The sequence below is a fragment of the Saimiri boliviensis genome, chromosome 14 (assembly GCF_048565385.1).
Source record: "Saimiri boliviensis isolate mSaiBol1 chromosome 14, mSaiBol1.pri, whole genome shotgun sequence".
Taxonomy (NCBI): domain Eukaryota; kingdom Metazoa; phylum Chordata; class Mammalia; order Primates; family Cebidae; genus Saimiri; species Saimiri boliviensis.
The window spans coordinates 13,716,552-13,733,207 of NC_133462.1; the positions used below are offsets into that span (position 1 = coordinate 13,716,552).

The 16,656-nt window shown below is 43.1% G+C and overlaps 1 protein-coding gene across 4 annotated transcripts; it reads right to left on the reverse strand.

The window, feature by feature from the left end:
• Positions 1 to 324: 324 nt before the first annotated feature.
• ZNF155 (zinc finger protein 155) lies at positions 325 to 16,289 on the reverse strand. Of its 4 annotated transcripts, none has more exons than XM_074386256.1 (6): positions 16,226 to 16,289; positions 11,465 to 11,566; positions 8,871 to 9,839; positions 7,279 to 7,405; positions 7,035 to 7,127; positions 325 to 2,465 (listed from the first exon to the last, which is right to left on the reverse strand). In XM_074386256.1, exons 3-6 carry the CDS (start codon positions 8,874 to 8,876, stop codon positions 1,168 to 1,170), a joined length of 1,524 nt encoding a protein of 507 aa, XP_074242357.1. In that variant the 5' UTR covers positions 8,877 to 9,839; positions 11,465 to 11,566; positions 16,226 to 16,289; the 3' UTR covers positions 325 to 1,167. The 4 variants fall into 4 exon arrangements, with proteins under 4 accessions (XP_074242357.1, XP_074242358.1, XP_074242356.1 ...); XM_074386257.1 differs by having other exon boundaries at positions 8,994 to 9,839; positions 16,136 to 16,267; XM_074386255.1 differs by having other exon boundaries at positions 16,136 to 16,267.
• Between the last annotated feature and the right edge of the window lie 367 nt (positions 16,290 to 16,656).

Here is a 16,656-nt window from a genome sequence, read left to right on the forward strand (position 1 = left end):
TTTCACTCTTCTTACCCAGGCTGGAGTGCAATGGCGCCATCTTGGCTCACCGCGACCTCCGCCTCCTGGGTTCAAGCAATTCTCCTGCCTCAGCCTCCTGAGTAGCTGGGATTACAGGCACGCGCCACCATACCCAGCTGATTTTTTGTATTTTTAGTCGAGACGGGGCTTCACCATGTTGACCAGGATGGTCTCGATCTCTCGACCTCGTGATGCACCCGCCTTGGCCTCCCAAAGTGCTGGGATTACAGGCTTGAGCCACCGCGCCCGGCTCACCGGGAGTCTTAATCTGACATCCAAGAAAATAAAGCACAGAAGCAACGGTGAAACTGGAGTGAAAGTTTAATAAATGAAAGAAAAAAGCTCTCCACAGTGGAGATGGGGACCCAAATAAGTTGCCCACTATGAGGCTAGGGTCTGGGGTTTTTATGGACTGGGAAAGGGAAGGAATGTGCCTAGTCTGTGGACTGTCTTGGAGAAAGCATGATTCAGCTTGGTCCTGGACCCTGGCCCGAGACCAATCATACCGTAGTCTGTAAGATTCTTTCTCTTCTTACAATCAGGAGCTGAAGTGATGATTCATAAGGGTATTCAACTCGGCCTGAGACCAATCAGGAGCTGAACCAATGATTTACAGAGGCTGGGCTTTTCCTTCTTCACAAAGGAAGGTGCCAACCGGAACCTACTGAAGCCTACTGTATTCAAGCTCACTGTATTCATGCCCACAAAAGAAGAAACTTTCCTGGGAGCCTGATGATTATACAAAGAGAAAAGGCATTTCTGTGCCAGGCCTTGTTCCCTTAACTGAGTGAGCCAGAGGTTTGTGCAAGTTTTTACCTGAGTGGGCTAGAGGTTCTTCTATCTGTGCAGCCATGGGCATGTTTCCAGGCACAAGGCCCTTTGCTGGTTCCCTTACCAGTGCCTGTAGCCTGATTTTCTTGCCAGGCTGCTTTTTATGTTATGTGGGGACGAGGCACTGACCCGTGCGGCAGGGGCTCTCCTCGGACCCTTCCTTTGCTGTCTACCAATTCCTCTCAAATGGACTTTGAATTTTCCAACAAAGAAATGGTAAATGTATGAGGTGACAGATATAACAATTACACTGATTTCATCATAAATTATATGCACATATTAAAATAACACAATGTACCCCATTAATATTAACAATCATGTGTCATTTAAAAATAACGATAAAAGTATATCCAGATTCAAGCGTCTCTTGTAGCGTTTCCCACAGTCCTCACATTTGGATGGGTTTTCCCCACTGTGGTCTCTCTGTTGGTCTTTACGGTATGTCCTGTGTACAAGCCTCTTTCCACAGTCCTCACATTTGAATGGTTTTTTACGGCAGTGGAGTCTCTTATGATTCAAAATACTTGAGGCCCGGCTAAAGCTCTTCCCACATTCCTTACAATTATAAGGTCTCTCTCCCGTGTGGACCCTCTTGTGCAAGTCAAGATTAAACTTACTAATGTAGCCCTTCCCACACTCCTCACATTTATATGGCTTTTCTCCATTGTGGGCTCTCTGATGGGAGGATAGTTGTGAATTTGTATAAAATTCCTTCCCACATTCTTCACATTTGAAGGGTTTTTCTCCACTGTGAACTCGCTGATGGTTCAAAAGGCGTGAGGACCATCTGAAGCTCTTTCCACATTCTTTACAATTATATGGTTTCTCTCCTGTGTGGACCACCTGATGCTTATAAAAATCTAGCCTACCAATGAAGCCTTTTCCACACTGCTCACATTTGTACGGTTTCTCTCTTGTGTGGACCATGCAATGCCTATTAAGTGCTGATCTCTGATGAAAGCTCTTATCACATGTATCACACCTAAATGGTTTTTCTCCTGTGTGAACCATAGAATGGCTCTTAAGTCTTGACTTAAAATGGAAGCTCTTATCACATACATCACATTTGAATGGCTTCTCCCCAGTATGGATTCTCTTATGTTCCTTAAGCTTGGAATCGTGAACGAAGGCCTTTCCACATTCCTCACAAACGTAAGGTTTCTCTCCTGTGTGTAATTTATGATGAACATTAAGTGCTGATCTACGACTGAAACCTTTCCCACACTGCTCACATTTGAATGGTTTCTCTCCGGTGTGGACTCTCTGATGAATACGAAGAACTGAGATGTAACAAAAGCTTCTTCCACACTCATCACATGTATGAGACTTCTCTCCTGTGTGTAATTGCTGAGGAAGATCAAAGACGGAGACATCACTGAAGGATAGTTTAAACTTCCCACCCTGGGAAGGTTTCTGTCCTGTGGGAATTATGCGCAGTTCTGCTTCAACCTGGGAGGGGAAATCACCATGTTCAAAGAATTGAGAGTTATTTATGATATAGTCCTGAGACCTGGTTAAGTCATTTGTAGTTTGTTCCCAGATTTGCTGGCAGGACCACTCCTCATGTGTTCCTGCTTCTGGAACAGACTCCAACTCAGTTTGGATCTTGCCCCCTATAAGGACACAGATTTAAGAGATGTGTACAGGTAAAGACTTTATTCAGTGCTTTCAAGGTTTCACAGTTAGGATATGACATAAAACTTTAATGAATACAGAGAATGTTCAGTTTGTGTTTTCCAAGTACACCCTAATTTCTGGTTTGCATGAGGCCAATTCAGAACAACATCATGTCTCACATGTAAAATCCTTGATAGAAATAATAGACTTCATTTAAAAATATGATACATACATTTAACTTGTTACTATTTCTTTTTTTTTGAGATGGGGTCTTGCTCTGTCACCCAGGCTGGAGTGCAATGGTGGTGCAATCTCGGCTCACTGCAACCTCCGCCTCCTGGGTTCAAGTGATTCTCCCACCTCAGCCTCCCGAGTAACTGGGATTACAGGTGTGCACCACCACACATGGCTAATTTTTGTGTTTTTAGTAGAGACAAGGTTTCATTACATTGGCCAGTCTGGTCTCAAACTCCTGACTTCTGACCTCAGGTGATATCCACCCACCTCAACCTCCTAAAGTGCTGGGATTACAGGTGAGAGCCACCGTACCCAACCAACTTATTACTATTTCTAATGAATTTCCTAGTCAGTCTAAAATCTTGCATTATAAATTATGAAACTAAAAATGTATGTACATAATGAAATATGAAGGAACTTTAAGGAAAAGCAATAACATCATCAATACTTTGTATATTTGTCTTTATGCTGTATATCCTTATAAAGAAGTTAACCTAGGCCAAGTGTGGTGGCTCAACCCTGTAATCCCAGCACTGTGGGACTGATCACTTGAGTCCAGGAGTTCAAGATCAGCCTGGGCAACATAGTGAAACCCCATCCTTCCTAAAAATAAAAAATTAGCTGGGCGTAGTGCTGCACCCCTGTAGTCCCAGCTACGAGGGAGGCTGAGGTAGAAGGATTGCTTGAGCCTGGGAGGTGAAAGTTGCAGTGAGCCTTGGGTGACAGAGTGAGACCCTTTCTCAAAAAAAAAAAAAAAAAAAAAGCTGGGTGCAGTGGCTCACACCTGTAATCCCACTGTAATCCCAGCACTTTGGGAGGGCAATGAGGGCAGAACACTTGAGGTCAGGAGTTCAAGACCAGCCTGGCCTTGAAATCCCATCTCTGCTAAAAATACAAACGAATCAGCCAGGCGTGATAGCACATGCCTATAGTTCTAGCTACTTAGGAGGCTGAGGTAAGAGAGTTGCTTAAACCTAGAAGGCAGAGGTTGCAGTGAGCTGAGACTGAGATCATGCCACTGCACTACAACATGGGAGGCAGAGCAAGACTCTGCCTCAAAAAAAAAAAAAAAAGTTAACCTAACTAAAAAGAGGTTGGGACTTTGTCCTCAGCATCTGAGAGCCAATCTCTAGGATCCTGAAGTGTCATACCTAAGGAGAGTGTCCTGGATGCCTTGAGGGCAAACACCGGATCACTCTGCATAGTGAAACAATATAAATTTACAGTTGTGGCTGGCAGATTCTTTGGGGGATTGAAGGTAAGAGATGCTCCTCTCCATGTCAGAAATAACATCAATGTGATTTAAGGTGGAGTTTTAGGTCACAGAGAGTTAGTGGACCAGGAGACTGATTAATCACCTAGAAATCAATCAACAAATAATGGTTCCATAATGGAGACCTAATAATTACTCTGGATCCCAGCAGTCAGGTGAGTTTCTGTGACTGGCAGTAGTACTTTGAGTCTAAGTCATACCTTAATCCTGGGAATGTGACACATCCTACCCTACCAGAAGAATACAATAGAAGGTCCTCATTTGGTTCTTCGCATCTGGACTCTCTCTTACTTGTTTTTTCTCTAAGTATAATATATATCTTTTCCCTGTAAAAATCAGTCACTCTGAGAATAGAAGTATTCAGTAAGTTCTGAGAGTTTAGAAAATTACCTAATGTGAAGGTCGTTTTGAAAACCTCCCAAATTTGGTGTGAAGTGAGAGCAGTTCTCTATGAAATCTCAGTAAATTTTGTAGTTGGTTGAACTCTTCACAATGTTAAACATCAAACACCTCGTAGTGTTTGTATGTACACATTCAAAGTGTTCCTGCACAAGGATTTTGCACAGCATATATAAAATACTTAATCTTATTTTTCTGTTTTGATATGGACAATAACTTGGTTATCTGAAAGAGTACAGGGACAGACCACTGCAGTTCTGAGGGGAATCTGAAAGGCTGTCCTTCCAGGGGTCCTCAAAGGGGGATCCTCCTGAGCAGACAATCAAAGATGTAAAGAATCACTTGGAATGAAAAGAAAGCCTATGATGCAGATAAATAGTTACTTTATAACTTTTTTATATTGAAGACTACACATTACTGAGCTATGAAATACATTTAAACTCTACAATAAACATTTACAAAAAAGAACTAGAATGTAAATTATCACAGCATCATGACAAGCAGGAAAGTGGTCCTTACATAAAGTACCTACTAGAGTCACTCATACACATCTATAGGCCTGAAAAATGTTTGTCTGGATTATATTGAAAGATGTGCTTCTTACTATGGCTCATGCACACAAAACATTCAACAATTTGTCAGGATAATACCAAGTACCGAATTAAGTAAATTTTTTGAATGGAAAGTTAAGTTGCAAAGGTTGATTAATAGGTTAAGTGTATACCTACTGGAACACAGTGGTACATGGATATATTTAATACACTGTGACTTAATAAATAAGACGCCTTAAAGAGAAAGGAGAATCTTCAGGATGTTTCTGATTTGAGAGGGCAGTTTCCCAATTCCTACTAGGTCAGAAAGTTTACCAGTTCAAAGTGCAGCACTAAATCTCTATAAAAATCAAGAAAAAATTGTGAAAAATATATATCCTTTAATGTGTTTGACATAATCCATGAGATTATGGAAGAATGTGGCGTATATTTCTGCATATACCACATATATGTGATGCAAAGTAGCTTTTGTATGACATAAAGATGCAGAAATAGGCCGGGCGCGGTGGCTCAAGCCTGTAATCCCAGCACTTTGGGAGGCCGAGGCGGGTGGATCACGAGGTCGAGAGATCGAGACCATCCTGGTCAACATGGTGAAACCTTGTCTCTACTAAAAATACAAAAAATTAGCTGGGCATGGTGGCGCGTGCCTGTAATCCCAGCTACTCAGGAGGCTGAGGCAGGAGAATTGCTTGAACCCAGGAGGCGGAGGTTGCGGTGAGCCGAGATCACGCCATTGCACTCCAGCCTGGGTAACAAGAGCTAAAACTCCATCTCAAAAAAAAAAAAAAAAAAAGATGCAGAAATATATATCACATTTATGAAGAAAGAGGACCAGAAATAGAGTAAATATTCAGCTCTGTGACTTGTGTCCCCTCACCCTCATTCTTCCCCTTCTAGTAGGAAGAAGGTGAAACCTGGGGGCAGTGAAGTGCATACTGACTTTGGAAAAGGCAAATGGGCTGCAGGGGGGTAAATCTTTCAAAGGAAATGTAGCTGGAAATCCTCATTCACAAGGAATTTCTTCCCAGATATAAATATGCTGTCTATGGAAACCTCCAGGGTAAGTCTCAGAGAAGGCCTCTTACTCAGTGTGTTCATAAAAAACAATGCTTAGAAGTTTCCATGGGACGTGGGTCAACTGTACACACCTAAAACCAATCATGTCAAAGGAACCTAAGGAAGTCAGAATTGGATAAGCAGCAAACAGCAGGCCAAAAAAAACGTTCTGCAATATACAGTCAGCCTTCCTATTATGTTATACAGCAAGGGGGATTAAAACGGCAGATGCCATTAAGGTCACTAGTCACCTAAGCAAAAGGTAGGAAGATCCTCCTGGATTAGGCAGGAGTGACCAATACTATCACAAGGGACCTGAAAGGTAGAAGACAGAGGCTTAAGAAGAGTGGCAGAGGGAATGATATTATGGAAGAACGGTCAGAGATGCAAAGTAGCTGCCTTTGAAGATGAAGAAGTGAAACAAGGGCCAGGGAGTCTGGACAGTGCCTAGACACTGGTAAACCAAAGTGAAGCTTTCCCTCCAAGAACGTCCAGACAGGAACGAAGCTTTAGGGTCGCTTTGCTTTTTGCCCAGTGAGATGTATCAGACTTCAGGCCTAAAGAACAGAGAGCTAATAAATATTTTTGTTTAGTCCACTAAGTTTGTGGACAATGGTTACCACAACAGGCAATACAGTGCCCTTGGCAGAACAGAGAAACGGCAAGGAAGAAATGTCGCTGGAAATGATGGAGAAAGACGGAAAGGACATATGTAGTCAGAGAGGCGGAACAGGATGAAGCGCAGACCACATAGGTCTCTAAGATGTACTTAAAGAGGCTGTAACATTAATAAAAATAAGAAGCCATAAAAGCTTTTGAGGAGAGGAATGATGATCTGACTTCCATTTCCTAAGGATCGCTTTGGCTGCCGTGCGAACAGATGTTACGGTGGGAAGGGTGGGAACAGGGCCACCAGCTGGAAGGCAGTTATAATAATCCAGAAAAGAGATATGGTCATTTACATCAGAGCAATGCAAATGGGCACGGACAGAAGCATAACAGGTGGGAGAGTCACGTAGAAGGATGCATAGAGGCTTAGTTCTCACCTGAATTCCCTTCTCTTTGGGTTGCTGTCTCCATCATCCAAAACTTTTCTTCCCTTAGGAAGTGGAAAACATCTTGGTGGAATGGTTGATGCCCTGTGAATACATAAAGTCATGTGCTGACTCCCAACACATTCTGGGTAATATTTAGGCAAAATTTACTGGAAATGTAGGTCCACAATGCACACTCAAACTTGAACACTCTAAGGTACAAAGCCACTCCTGGGGTCTGTCGTTCTGTGCTCACCCACTGACAGCAGGTTCCTGAAGTTCTCCAGCATCACATCTCGGTACAGCTTCCTCTGGGCAAGGTCGAGCAGCCCCAGCTCCTCCTCAGTGAAGACCACAGCCACGTCCTTGAAGGTCACTGCCTCCTACAATATCAAGAATACAAAACCTCAATCTTATGACCAAAGACTACTGGGGAAGGAGCGGCATTGAGCTGGTGAAGGAGATAAGTGGAAAGTTGTTCTCCATATTGAGAGATGTAAGTCAACTTATAGAATTCCCACTCATTCTGCCTATATCCTGACAATGACACACACTGATTTTCCTGAACTCCACCAGAAGTGCAGTGATGAAGAAGTCCCATACATTTACTTTGTGCTCTCACTGAGTCTACTTGTGTATGTAACCCTCTAGGACTCCACAAGCTGCATCCTGGGCTACCTATACATAGGTTCAACAAATTTTGCCAACTTCCCCAGCAACATTAAATGGGCCTTCCCAACCTTGCTGAGTAAGGCCCATTGTCCTCCTCTCTCATATTCAAACCCTGGATGCTATCGCTTTTCTTTAGTATGCGGTAAACTAACAAGTTTTAGGTAACTGTGGGTAATTTTCAGGGTGGCCTTGAATCATTCTTTCTTGCTTATAGTTCTGAAGAATAAACACAGAACATGCTAGCAATGCAACGTTCCTGTCCTTCCTAGGGAAGGTAATGTCTTGAGTTAGGGAGAAAGTGCCCAGCAAGTCGAGTTGCCCCTAAGGTATATAACCTGGGGAAGGCTGCCTTCTGGGGTACCTCTGCTCTGGTGGAAGTGGGGTCTAGATTTTGTCCACCCCAGGAAGTTTTTCTCAGCCTTGGTGGCCACCTCACAGTGTATCCTACACTTCTGTGCTCCCTTGCTGCCGATCTGTAGATAACAAACCTGCTTCACATAATTAGTTGAGTGAGATTGTGTTCTGTCTCACAGGACTCACCCAAGTTGGTAATCAGTGCAGAGGGAACCTACTCCACCGTCCCTGTATAGACAGCTGTGTGGGACTGCTATCGAGTATGTCCTCTACTCTCAAAGTAAAAACCACATATGTTAATTGCAGCACTCACTGTCCTGATCAGAAGCCAAAATGCAACATTGCACATCCTAAGGGTCTGCCCCTTCCTAGCTGTGTGACCCTAAACATGTTTGCCTACAGGAATTAGTTTCCTTTCTAAATAATAGTTCTTATATGGCACAGTGTTTTAAAGGATGAAACAAGGAAATATACAGCATTTGGAAGCATCTGCGCCATTGACTAAATGTTTAATGAACATTAGCTGGAATTATTTTTACTGTTGTTACTAGCATTATCTATTTCATGGCTGCATAGTATTCCAGAGAACTGATGATCTACTTTTAGCTACAGTGAAGAAGATTTAATTTTACATATTTTCCATTATCAATCCTGTAAAGAGCATCATTTTTAAGTAATGATGTAGTAAGACATAAGAACATCTTACTCTCCTCCTCATTGTTTAAAGTCATAATTTCAAATGAAAATTAAAACATCGAAAAATAAGCACATTTAGAACTGTGATCATATAACTGCAAGCCTTCTTCCCAGTTTTTTACCTACCTCCATAATCTTTCAATAGAATACAAGTACTTTGGTTCTCTTCATGACGGCCAAGAGCATGTTATAAATATTCCCACAGTCTTGGTAATCTGATTGAGGGAACATTCTATTATTCTCACTTACTTGATTATAGATGAAAACCATCACTTTTCAAGGCTATTAGCCATTTCTTTTCTTTTCTTTTCTTTTTTTTTTTTTGAGGAGGAGTTTCGTTCTTGTTACCCAGGCTGGAGTGCAATGGCGCGATCTCGGCTCACCGCAACCTCTGCCTCCTGGGTTCAGGCAATTCTCCTGCCTCAGCCTCCTGAGTGGCTGGGATTACAGGCACACGCCACCGTGCCCAGCTAATTTTTGTATTTTTAGTAGAGACAGGATTTCACCATGTTGACCAGGATGGTCTCGATCTCTTGACCTCGTGATCCACCCGCCTCGGCCTCCCAAAGTGCTGGGATTACAGGCTTGAGCCACCGCGCCCGGTCTAGGCTATTAGCCATTTCTATTTTTCCTTTTACATTGGCCTCTTAGTGTCCTTTGTTCTTATCTGTTTAGAGTTTTTCCTTTATTCTGTGCACAAGATTTTGACTTTCGATTTTATCTTCTTTAGGTATCCATGTGGGAAACATTTTTGCCCGAGGTTGTTATTTCTTCTGGTAACATTGTGTGAGGCATCTTTTGCTATAAGGGATTTAAAGATTTTCTATAACAACTATGGTAATCAGTGTACTTTGTTCAGTGTCTGGAGTAGATGCCATGTCAGAGTGACATGTGACAAGAGGTCACATCAAGTAGGGACAGGGAGGAGCAGCGCCACCTAGGGACACCATCACTCAATAAGGCACTCCAGACACCCACACCACAGGGCACAGGTTCAATGGAGAATTCCGTCTCTCTCTTCCACTTGAGCCAAATGGCTAACACTCTTGTCCCTTGGTTGCCTGTGTACACTTGAGCAGGTTTCTCATATTTCACCTGTTTAAGAGGAAGAAGAGACCAGGAACCTTCTCATCCTGCTGCTCTGAGGAGTTAATGTAGTAACAGAGCACAAATGACTGGCAAATCTCAGTATTGCTGGACATTTTAAATGAAGGCTTTCGATTACATAAATGAATAAGAAGAGACCAGTAAATAAAACACATGCAAAGTATGACTGAGACATGGAGAACACAGAATCTAGCTCTTCCTGTGTGGAAACTCCAACAACATTTGTGTGGAGCAGCAGTTACAACCTGTTGTTCTGTGCCCAGTTAAAATATTCTATCTACAAAACAGCCAGTGTGGTACATGTCAAAAGTACTCTTTTTTTTTTTTTTTTGAGACGGAGTTTCGCTCTTGTTACCCAGGCTGGAGTGCAATGGCGCGATCTCGGCTCACCACAACCTCCGCCTCCTGGGTTCAAGCAATTCTCCTGCCTCAGCCTCCTGAGTAGCTGGGATTACAGGCATGCGCCACCATGCCCAGCTAATTTTTTAATTTTTTGTATCTTTAGTAGAGACGGGGTTTCACCATGTTGACCAGGATGGTCTCGATCTCTTGACCTCGTGATCCACCCGCCTCAGCCTCCCAAAGTGCTGGGATTACAGGCTTGAGCCACCACGCCTGGCTATGTCAAAAGTACTCTTCCAAAATTGAGCTAAAACGGCATATGGTTTTCAAAATTACTTTTGTGGGAAAAAAATATGCCTATGTGTGTGAGGTAGTTATAAATAAAAAGATATACCAATTTTAATAGGAATATGATGCAACCATAAAAATGTTAGATTATATAACATATAAAAAGAGTACAGTTTACAGTTAGATGTACACCATCAATACAAATACAGTTATGAATGTATATGAGAAACAGCATAAGATAAAAACGGTAATTTGAGAGAAGGGAGGTAATGAAGTGGAAGCACTGTTCATTCCAACTAATTTTTTTTTTTTTTTTTTTAGAAGTGGGGTTTCTCAGGCCGGGCACGGTGGCTCACGCCTGTAATCCCAGCACTTTGGGAGGCCGAGGCGGGTGGATCACGAGGTCAAGAGATCGAGACCATCCTGGTCAACATGGTGAAACCCCATCTCTAATAAAATATGAAAATTAGCTGGGCATGGTGGCGCACGTCTGTAGTCCCAGCTACTCAGGAGGCTGAGGCAGGAGAATTGCTTGAACCCAGGAGGCGGAGGTTGCAGTGACCCGACATTGTGCCACTGTACTCCAGCCTGGCACCTGGCGACAGAGTGAGACTCTGTCTCAAAAAAAAAAAAAAAAAAAGAAGTGGGGTTTCTCCATGTTGGCCAGGCTGGACTTGAACTCCTGACCTCAGGTGATCTGCCCACCTCGGCCTCCCAAAGTGCTGAGATTACAGGTGCAAGCCACTGTGCCTGGCCCATTCCTACTAATTTTTATACTCCATAAAATAAATAATGGTAAAACCAAACCAAAACCAAACCAAAACCCAAATGCAGTCAACACAAAAGAGATAAAGGTAGCACCTGGCACACAACAGCTCCCCAAATGCCTGTTTTCTCCTTGAGTCTTCTCACAACAAAGAAAAACACATGATAGTATGTGTAGTGAGATGGAATTTTAACAGCAAGAGAGGCACACCACTCACCTTGAATGAGGTCATTTTTTTTCTCCTATGTTGGGGAATTTGCAGACTCCTGAGTGATGCAGTTTGAAGGAAGGAGGAATCCTGCCTGAAACATGCCACTGTCTGCAGAAAAAGACATGAAAGGGTTGCCACGGTGACACCCACCAATACAGAAGTGTGTTGTAAACGAGCACATGAACAATCACAGCAGCATTATTCATAATAACCCCAAACTCCACACAACCAAAGTGCCTTCCTCTGGGTAAATGCATAGACAAATGATGGCGTATTCATACAATGAAATCTTATTTGGAAATTTAAAGGAATGAAGTACTGACTTGAGCTACAACATGCAGAGCTTGTAAGCAAGCTAAATGATAAATGAAAGAAGCCAATCACAAAACCCATGGATTATAGGATCCCATTTATATGAAATATCCGTAATAGTTAACAGTATACAGAGAGAAAATAAATTAGTGGTTGCTCCAGATTTGAGGTGAGAACAAGTTTTTATTTTTTAAGAGGTGGGGTCCTGCTATGTTGCCCGGGCTGGTCTCAAACTTCTGAGCTCTAGCTATTACCTCCCACCTCAGCCTCCCAAAATGCTGAGATTACAGGCATGAGCCACCATGCCCAGCCTGAAAATGAATTTTAACTGTAAGTGGACACAAGGAGTCCAACTGGGGGATGAAAATGGTCTCAACTGAATCATGATGATGGCAAAAACACTCTGTGAAATTCCTAAAGATCACTGAATTGTATACCTGAAACTGGTGAATGCTATGATATGTAAAATACACTTCAATAGAGTTGGGAAAAAATTGTTAATCTACCTGTCATTTAACTTAACCAGACCGAGTCCATATTAATATGGTTTTCAAAATTAATTTTGTGGGACCAAGTCCAAATATTCCACATTGATATTTATAGTTGAAGAAACTAATAAATAAATGTGAGAGAACTGTAAGTTCATTTTTATAGTGACTGCTCATTAATAATGTATCTCCCCAGAAGAAACTTTATTTATTTATTTATTTATTTTATTTTTATTTTTTTTGAGACGGAGTTTCGCTCTTGTTACCCAGGCTGGAGTGCAATGGCGCGATCTCGGCTCACCGCAACCTCCGCCTCCTGGGTTCAGGCAATTCTCCTGCCTCAGCCTCCTGAGTAGCTGGGATTACAGGCACGCGCCACCACGCCCAGCTAATTTTTTTGTATTTTTAGTAGAGACAGGGTTTCACCATGTTGACCAGGATGGTCTCGATCTCTCGACCTTGTGATCCACCCGCCTCGGCCTCCCAAAGTGCTGGGATTACAGGCTTGAGCCACCGCGCCCAGCGAGAAACTTTATTTTTTTAAGAAGGTAATTTTACAGTGGATAAATCTGAAAGACATCATCTTAGCCAAATGACAAAGTTGAGATCACCAATGAAGGGCCAAACCAACATCATTTGGCCCCTGCTATGTTACAATAAATAGGAAACCTTATCACTTTGGTGATATTCCCACCAGCAATACATAATCTGCACTTGATCTTAGCCAAAAGGCCCAGAAGCGATAACAATGCATGATCTAAACCTAAACATGAAATATATCAGAAAAATCCCAATGAAAGTCTTTCTCTCAAATCACTTGCCTATACTCTTAAAAAATACCATGCACATAAAAGACAAAGGCTGTGAAATCCTTCCAGATTAAAGATAGAAAAACGTGATGACTAAACACAATACATATAATTAGGCTTTAAACTGAGGTCAGGGTGAAGGGTGGGATAGATAGAGTTGTGAGGACTTCAAATGAATGGAACCACACATTAGATAATATGATGTTATGGAATATGTTATCTAGCACTATCTAATTATAACACTATAAGAACAATTAGTTTTAATGGACATCTAATATTTAATAAATATCATTTAATATAATATCTAATATTATCCAACATGTTATGTGAAACCCTATAACGTGCCCTTTCTAACCACCTCTTAGGAAGTCACTCCATGATCACCATGGAATGTGGGCTTCTTTGCTGCAGAAATCTGCAATCAATTGTCTCTGGTTACAGGTATGTTCCTGGTAGTATTTGGCTGATGGTCACCAACAAAGCAAACAGGAAAAATGTAAACAATTGCAAATCTGGATAAAGAGTATATAAGAATTTCTTACACTATTTTTGCAACTTTCCTATAGCTTTGAAATGATATAAAATGAACAGTTTTAAACTACCAGGAAATAGTCATAAGGATAACAATGGGAATAATAAGGATGAGCACGACATAATAGGGCAGTTTGCTAGTTTATTCTCTATTAGCAGTATTTAAAAATTTCCATAAAGGGCCGGGCGCGGTGGCTCACGCCTGTAATCCCAGCACTCTGGGAGGCCGAGGCAGGTGGATCACGAAGTCAAGAGATCGAGACCATCCTAGTCAACAAGGTGAAACCCCGTCTCTACTAAAAGTACAAAAAATTAGCTGGGCACGGTGGCGTGTGCCTGTAATCCCAACTACTCAGGAGGCTGAGGCAGGAGAATTGCCTGAACCCAGGAGGCGGAGCTTGCGGTGAGCCGAGATCGCGCCATTGCACTCCAGCCTGGGTAACAAGAGCGAAACTCCGTCTCAAAAAAAAAAAAAAAAAAAAAAAAAAATTCCATAAAGAAATATGAGAAAACACATTAAGATATTATAACAATTTTTAAATGTTTCTAAATAAATATACAAATAGACACAAAAAAAGACTGAAAAAGAATGATTAGAAAGACTAAAAAGACATGGGAGAGGCCAGGAATGGTGGCTCACGCCTGTAATCCCAGCACTTTGGGAGGCCGAGGCAGGTGGATCACCTGAGGTCAGGAGTTTGAGAACAGCCTGACCAATATGGTGAAACCCTGTCTCTACTAAAAATACAAAAATTAGCCGGGTGTGGTGGGAGCTGCCTGTAGTCCCAGCTACTTGGGAGGCTGAGACAGGAGAATTGCTTGGACCTGGAAGGCAGAGGTTGCAGTGAGCTGGGATCATGCCACCGCGCTCCAGCCTGGGCGACAGAGCGAGACTCTGTCTCAAAAAAAAAAAAAAGGAAAAGAAATGGGGGATAACTGGAAGTTCTATCACGTCTGTCAGACAGCTACTACCTTTACATGTTGAATTCGTGGATAATTTAAAACATATTTTTCTCCTATTTATCTAATTTCAAACTGCTCCGCAATGATATGGTTCCACAACAATACAACATCCTTATAAAAAGTGAAACAAAATGTTGACAAATTTTTTAAAGATTCCTACAGAAGTCCAAGTCCATGAGCCTTTTTCTCAAGATCCCTTCAGTCAAGACCTAAGTTTCTTTCCCCACCTGATTCCAGCTAGTTCCCCTGCCGAAATGAAAATGTATCCAAAGAATGATCAACTCAGGCTCTGATCCTGACTCCCAACTCCAGATCCACCTCTTACTTCAGTAACTATGCACCTGGTGTCTCACTCCCTTATTTAAAATCGAAAGAGCAATACCTTTCCACAGAGCCACGGTGTGGCCTGGCTTGAAGGTATTCATTTCCATAAAGCCCTTAGAATGAAGTTACTAATTAAAGCTTAGTTATTATAAATTCCCATGCCCAAGGACACATCCTATACACCCTCGGTGGAGGCGAACATCTCTGTAAAAGAAAAAACCCGGCCCGGCGCAGTGGCTCACGCCTGTAATTCCAGCACTTTGGGAGGCCGAGGTGGGCAGATCACTTGCGACCACCGGTTCAAGACCTGCCTGGTCAATATAGTAAAACCTGGTCTCTACTAAAAACACAAAAATCAGCCAGACATGGCAGCACATGCCTGTAGTCCCAGCTACTCGGGAGGCTAAGGCAGGAGAATCGCTTGAACCCAGGAGACCGAGGTTGCAGTGAGCCAAGATCGAGCCACTGCTGCACTCCAGACTGGACACAGAGCCAAACTGGTTCTCAAATAATAATAATAATAATAATCGGACTAACAAAGTAAATAACACTTTTTAAAAAGAAAAAAAGCCAAGGACCATTCGCATAGAGCTTTGCCCTCAGTAGCCAAGCCCCACCCTGCAGCTGTTTTGGAAAGGTCAGGCTGGGGAAGGAGAAAGCCATGAAACACGCTGGCTGAGTCGCCGTTCTGGATAAAAGTTAAATGCTTCTCTCCCTTCGTGAAGGCTGGAGGCAACCCTCGCCTTCCTAAAAAGAGGTCAGAGGCATCCGGGATCATCCAGCGTCCTGCCGGATGCGAGAGAAGGGCCGGGGCAGCTTGAGCTCTGTCTGACCCCACCCGGGGACCTGACCACTTCGCGGGAAATTAACAAGAGATCAAGTGACAGGGGCTGTTAAGGCTTTGTTTTATACCACAACTTTCAACTCCTAAAACAAGTCTATCAGGATGGTCCTAAAATCCTAATTTTAAAAACGGCAATGAGATTAACACCCCACGTTATATTGCAAGAAAGAGGTCGCACACACAGGGTGGAGGGAGGCTGAACGAGCGAGGTCAAAGACCTGGAAAACCCTCAACACAGGCACACGGGACTAGACAGGGTTCCCCCCCCCGCCCCCCGTTCTCCGTCTCCGGTCCCCTGAGGGGACGCGTGTACAACCCGCAACGCCAGAAGGCTCCGTCGACGGCAACAAACCCTCCTCCCCACCCTCGCATTTCCAAACCTCAGGTCTTCGCCAGGGCTTCTTACCCTCTTAATTGACCCCCAGGTCGTTAGGCGCCCCTAACAACCGGTTCACTTTCGCAAAGACCCGAAAGACACAGAGTTGGCTCAAACCACCTTGGTAAGTAAAGTAGCAACGTCCTGCTCGGAGACCGGAAGTGTCTGCTATGCCACAGAGCGTCTGGACTCCACTTCCCAGAATCCCCCGAATCCGCCTGCCTGAGCCAAAGTTCCCACGACTCCACAGAGCAAATGGACTCCAGTTCCCAGAATTCACAGGTCCTCCTCCCTGAGCCCAAATTCGGGCGCCTCCCAACGTACTCGCGAAACGCCTGCGGGAGCCAAATTTCCTGCACATCCAAGCTGGCAACTAGACTTCCACAGACGTTTCTTTCAAATTCAGCCTTGGGAGGGTGTAAGGGTCCAGAAACTTACTCAGTTCTTCTAGATTTTCTAGTTTATGTGCAGAGAGGTGTTATAGTATTCTCTGACGGTTGCTTGTATACCTGAGGGGTCACGGGTGACATACCCCTTATCATTTCTGATTG

Bases quoted from the DNA above. Each gene is read 5' to 3' on its own strand.
- ZNF155 (XM_074386257.1), bottom strand. From the start codon at position 9,014: ATGGTTTTCATCTATAATCAA. The intron at 7,128-7,278 runs GTGAGCACAGAA...ATGTATTCACAG, and splicing joins CAGGAACCTGCTGTCAGTGG to GGCATCAACCATTCCACCAA. The intron at 2,466-7,034 runs GTGAGAACTAAG...GTGTCCTTATAG, and splicing joins CCAAAGAGAAGGGAATTCAG to GGGGCAAGATCCAAACTGAG.